Here is a 5,439-nt window from a genome sequence, read left to right as displayed (position 1 = left end):
AGACCTCTGAAGCGGAATTAGATTCTTTATAAGCGCGAGCTTTACTGGTTTTTTCTTCTTTTACTTTATTTGTCCTATCTCATCATGCAGCAAACTCTACAATAATTTGCAGAGTTCATCATCTTTATTAGCTAATATCCCATGCTCATCAAATTTAGCTATTTTTTTTGAGATTTTTTTTGCAAGATTCAATTAGGGCTTTTATTTTCGTTTTCCCACTTTTAGTTCAACTCAGTTTGTTCTGTCATTTTGAAAAAAAATCTCTCGCTCACTTCTACTAAATTGCTGTTTGAAAGAAGAAACTAATTAGATTGAGACTTTAACTGTAGTATCAAATGTTTATATTGTGGAACATCAATACTGTTATGTTTCTAATAGCTTGCCGCTTGCGTTCTACTAATTTAGTGGTTTTCTTAATAATATACTTCGAATTCTTGCTTGTAAAAACTTTTTCACCAATTCAGTGAGGTTCTGCTTTCTTCTGGATGTCAACTCTGCTAAACTAAGAAAACCAAGTAAACCCGACTCTTTCAACCTACTAAATAAACCTTCCGTGCCTCCACGTTTACAGTAAACGATTGCCTAAATATTATGTTTGTAGTTCAATAGAATCTTCTTAAGCTGGTCAGCCGCTAATGCGTTAAAGTTTTACTACGATGTCTACTTATATAGTTATTAACGGCTTCGTGCCAAATAACAACCTCGGTTCGGTCAGACAGGTTGTGATCAAGTTGATACTGACATGTTTTTCAGACATTTACAAAGTTAGCGTCGAAACTTAAAACCGGGAAATAATGTACACGATTTTGATACACGCTTTCGGAAGCGGGCAAACATATAAGTGTGGTGCAGCAAGCCATTAGTCGGTTCGAACCGGGTTTGAAAGGTAGGGAACCAAGCAAATCGCCAACTGACTTCCCGCGACACCCTGAGCTAACAAGGTTGCAGCAAAAACTAAGACGCTTTGTTTTAAAAAACGGTACGGGGGTAGAATTTGGCTAATTAAAGTCAAATGGACTAGTTTATTTGTCTACTCAAAGCTTCAATAAGAATCACTGCATTTTCAGGATTTTTTTTTTCAAAAAAGAAGTAAATAGAGAAAATAGAGTTTTTCCCTACAATATTTTCAGAAACTTTTTTATTTTCACCAACGCCTCAAGTTACCACAATATCCTGAGGAAATTGCATCATTTTGCGTTTTTTGACCATAGGGCTCAAAAAATTCAAAAACTCGGCAAAAAATTTCTACTGAGTCGTTCAAAACTATTTTTTTGAAACCAGACGCTTTCCTGAATACTTTGCAAAAATTTGAAAGTTTTGCAAAAAAAAAACAAAATTATTCGATTTTTCCCGAAAAATTCCTGACATACTTCTGAGATATCTGATCGGAATTTTCGTTGCCTCTGACACACTTCTGAGACAACTGCTCGGATTTTTTGACACCTCTGGAACGCTTCTGAGATATCGGATAGGAACTTTCGACGCCTTTGGCACACTTCTGAGATATCTGATCGGAACTTTCAACGCACTTCTGGTCGTATCTGATTGTACGTCCGAGTCCGCGCACCAAAAAGGTAATGTACTCTCGTAGTTTGTAAGACTCGGGTTAAAAACCAGCTTCAACATCTGTAAGTCATCGACAATTTGAACAGATGAACATTAAATAAAAGACATCTGAAAATTCAGGCAAGCATTTTACGGTTAACATGATTTCAAAAACGTTCTCAACAACCTCAAAAATCTGCAAACATTTTTGATGGCAAACTGACTTTAATCGGACCTGCCAGTAATTTCCAAGGCCTTTTGTCTGTTTTATAAAATCTAGTTTTAGCTTTATCTGGTTTATTTTGACAATTTTCTTGATTTTTTACATATTTTAATGCACAAAATCTGATTTACAATGATGATTTTCTAGATTTTCGTTGCATAATTTTGAGGTCAAACGTTGATTTTTAGCGAATTTTTTCTCTATGTAATACATTGGTGTTTGCCCAATATCCGATTTACAATGATAGTTTTTTAATAAATTTATTGCATTTTTATTGAATTCTGAAACATCTGGCACGTGTGTTTATATTTAAAAAATCAAGAGTAAAGTATTTCAATTATTTTTTTAAATTGCATGTTTTTTTGCCTTGTTAGCGAGTCGTAAAATCCATCGAAATCGATTTAAATCGATTTTTTAGACACTTAAATCGATTTAAAATTTTCAAAAAGATCGATTTAAATCGAATTAAACTCCATTTAAGTGCGTAAAACGTACATGGTTAATCGATTTGGATCGATTTAAAATCGATTTAAAAACAATTTAAATCGACCGGAAACCATTTTTGTCAGTGCGGGTAACTTTCGCGCCATATGACGTCATTAATTTAAGCGCGAACAAGCCTCTTCTTCCAGCCCAAAGTTTTATCATGGAAAACACATGGCGTGGGATAGTTGTTACACAAATGAACCAAAAATCAAAATGATTATTTAGTGTTCAGCATGGTTAACTATTTTTTGATGCTAAAGATGCTGGTAATTGTTACAACACCATTAAATTGACGAGAAGCGGAATGTGTGAAGGACAAAACACGCCACAATTAATGAAACAGATACGCAAGAAAAAACAAGGGTCCTTGTTTTGCCTTTCACATGAGCATTGATATTTCTTTTGCCAATTTCAGGTTAGTTGCAAAAATAAACTGTTTGCAAAATTTAAACCTTTTCAAGAATCATTTCCTTTTCATAAAAAGACCCTTTTTGACATATATCAAGTTACAGAAATGAATCAGGTCAGACGAATTTTCAATCAAAGAATTTAATATTGTTATGGCCATAAAATTGATAACTAACTATAATCAAACAATCACAGCCCTTTGCTCCATCAAGGTACAAAGTAGTTTTTATTTTCAAAGAATAAATTTATATTGTTTTGAAAATGAGTGGTTTTTCAATTTTTACATGTAGCCGTTTGGCACACAACCGACAATACACAAATCAGATTGTACTTTTTCTACGACTTTCGTAAACTTTTCCTTCGGCGACTCATTTACGCCGTTCTCGCTACTGACATAAAAACAACCATTCTTCTGATAACTCCTGCTTCGAACTCGTTTCACTGAAGCCGTTTTTGAGGACTCGTCTTTCGAATTGTACACCGTTGGTGTCTTTTCACATTTGTTCACACACGAGGGAAGTCGTGAATTGTGGTCATGTTTCGTGTACTCGTGGTGGTAGGCGCACGTCCAGTCTTGGTCTTTGTGACCGATAGACAGACATCCGAGTTGGACAGTGAGAACATCTATCATGGCAGCATGGATGTTCACACTTATGCATGTCTCAAAATTGTTTGAAGAGATTGAAATGTTGCTGAGACGGACGCAGGCACTGAGAAGATTCTAGAACAAAATTTGCTTTAATATTAGTGATTAAAATAAATTTGGCTCGTTTTTGAAAAACAGTTTTATTCAAATGCTGAAGAACCTGTAGAATAATCAACATTTTTGGAGCTGCGTTATTTTTCCGACTTTCGATACGAAAGTAACGGAATATTTGTGCTCGGGGTGGGTTTTTTTTTCTTCAGACAAATTTCGACTTTTTAACTAGCAATCTTTGACGGAGTTTTTTTTATATCATTCAAAAGGTATTGTTGTCCTGAGCTTAAATTTGAAAAGATATTTCACCTGTGATCATTTTTCGTTAAGTTATGAGGGTTTAAAGATTGCCATTTTGGCCATTTTGACCAATTTGGGACAATTAACGCGCGATATAATTCGCGCTATTAACGAGTAAGCGGAGATTTAATCCTTCTTTTAAATCGTTCCAAATTGGTTGAACGAAGCTTATTTGCCATAATTGATTTGTTACAAGGAACGAAATCTATCTTTTTGTACTTTAAATGGCGTGTGGGGGTATGATTTTTGTTTAAAAAAATTTCAAATTTTAATTAAAAAAATCTTTCATTTTCTTTTATTTAATTTAATTTTTTTATGTTATTACCGCTGCTCCATAAACCTTAAAAGGCAGTCGGAACATTCAGGGCTTCGCCCTGATACGAGCAGTCTTGTTTATGTGTTTGGGAACCATTTTAACCGGGTTTTAATTTGTTTTTAATTCATATATCAAAACTTAAATTTTCCAGATTATGCCACTGTTAGTTCAGATGGTTCCAAAATAATGATTACAACCCGGATGAGCCACTTTTCATGCACCAAACTGAACATTAACGCTTTTGTTTGATCTAACCTCGGCTTTTGGTATCGGAATTTCGGCGCAAATCGGGGGAGGATTGCGACCTGAAATCTCCTCGGAAATGATCGCTCTCCCGTCCCATGTCAGCTCAAATTTTAACCCATAATCTTCTTTCAAATACCCCACATCAACACACAACGTGTCGTTCAGATGAAAAGACTCTTCGTGAATGTCAGCACAGCAAGTGCATGTTTGACCCGAGCATGTGCAAAAATGAGAAGATAGCTTTGAAGTTCCAGATGGCACTTTTTCATCAGTTTTGACCGGATGAAAATCCCGTTTGTCAGAATTGAAGAGAGAGTTTTCAGGCTGAAAAACTTTCATTTATCGGACCGCAAAACAAAAAAAAACTGGTTCAATTCAACTCAAAATGCTTGATCAATTTATTTTTTTTTTCTTAAGACTGTAATTTTATTCTTACCTTTGAAACGAGAGCTAAAACAACAGTTTTATCAGAAAAAAAAAGATTTATTTTAAAATTTGTTTGGAAATGCTCGGCTCTTTTTCCTTTTACCCCCACCTGTAAGTTTTTTAGAGTAATTTTTCTGATCACATTGTCAAATTGTTACAAAATTTGGCATACGGACTAATAAGGCCATGGGAAACATATTCAGTCTTCATACTCAACCTTGTAAAACCACTCGATACACCATGAAACCGACGTTTATGTGAGGTGAGGGGAAAGGAAAAAGAGCCCAAGGCTCATACTTAAAAAACTCACTATATGCAGATGTTAAAGCCACAATGAAGCTTAGAAATAAAACTGTGCCTTTCATTTTCATCTGTACAGAAAATGAAGCTACTTTAAAAAGAATTCAGAAGGGCTCAGTTATTCCCACGACAAGATCAGTTCTATATTCTTTAAGAGTGTAATTTACTTCTTAATAAAATCTTTCTGTGTACGAGTTCAAGTGGTTGGTTTAAAGGTATTTACTTTTGAAGATAAAAGATAACGAGAGTCAAAGTTTATCACGTGATTTTCGCAAACCCTGGTCATGAATTACAATAGACGATATTAACCGCCTTCATCAACTTTCGATTCAATGGAACAAACTTGACACATTCTTATTGATGGATCATATTGACAAACACAAAGTTGAACCTCTAGCACAAGGTGGGCGAGAGGTAGGGGGTGGTGTTTGGCGCATATCCATCCAAAATCTCTTCACTATTTTTGACAATTTATATTTTATACATTTACAA

At 34.9% G+C, this 5,439-nt stretch overlaps 1 protein-coding gene across 1 annotated transcript; it reads right to left on the bottom strand.

Moving 5' to 3' along the window:
* Positions 1-2,755: 2,755 nt before the first annotated feature.
* Positions 2,756-5,189, bottom strand: LOC134851386 (uncharacterized). Its single transcript, XM_063867444.1, has 4 exons — positions 4,958-5,189; positions 4,658-4,671; positions 4,231-4,545; positions 2,756-3,383 (listed from the first exon to the last, which is right to left on the bottom strand). The coding sequence occupies exons 1-4, from the start codon at positions 5,016-5,018 to the stop codon at positions 2,943-2,945; spliced, it is 831 nt and encodes a 276-aa protein (XP_063723514.1). The 5' UTR covers positions 5,019-5,189; the 3' UTR covers positions 2,756-2,942.
* Positions 5,190-5,439: the final 250 nt, after the last annotated feature.

This window comes from Symsagittifera roscoffensis, chromosome 7, assembly GCF_963678635.1.
Source record: "Symsagittifera roscoffensis chromosome 7, txSymRosc1.1, whole genome shotgun sequence".
Taxonomy (NCBI): Eukaryota; Metazoa; Xenacoelomorpha; order Acoela; family Convolutidae; genus Symsagittifera; species Symsagittifera roscoffensis.
The sequence above is the reverse complement of the archived record's forward strand: the minus strand, read 5'-3'. Positions and strand labels throughout refer to the sequence as shown.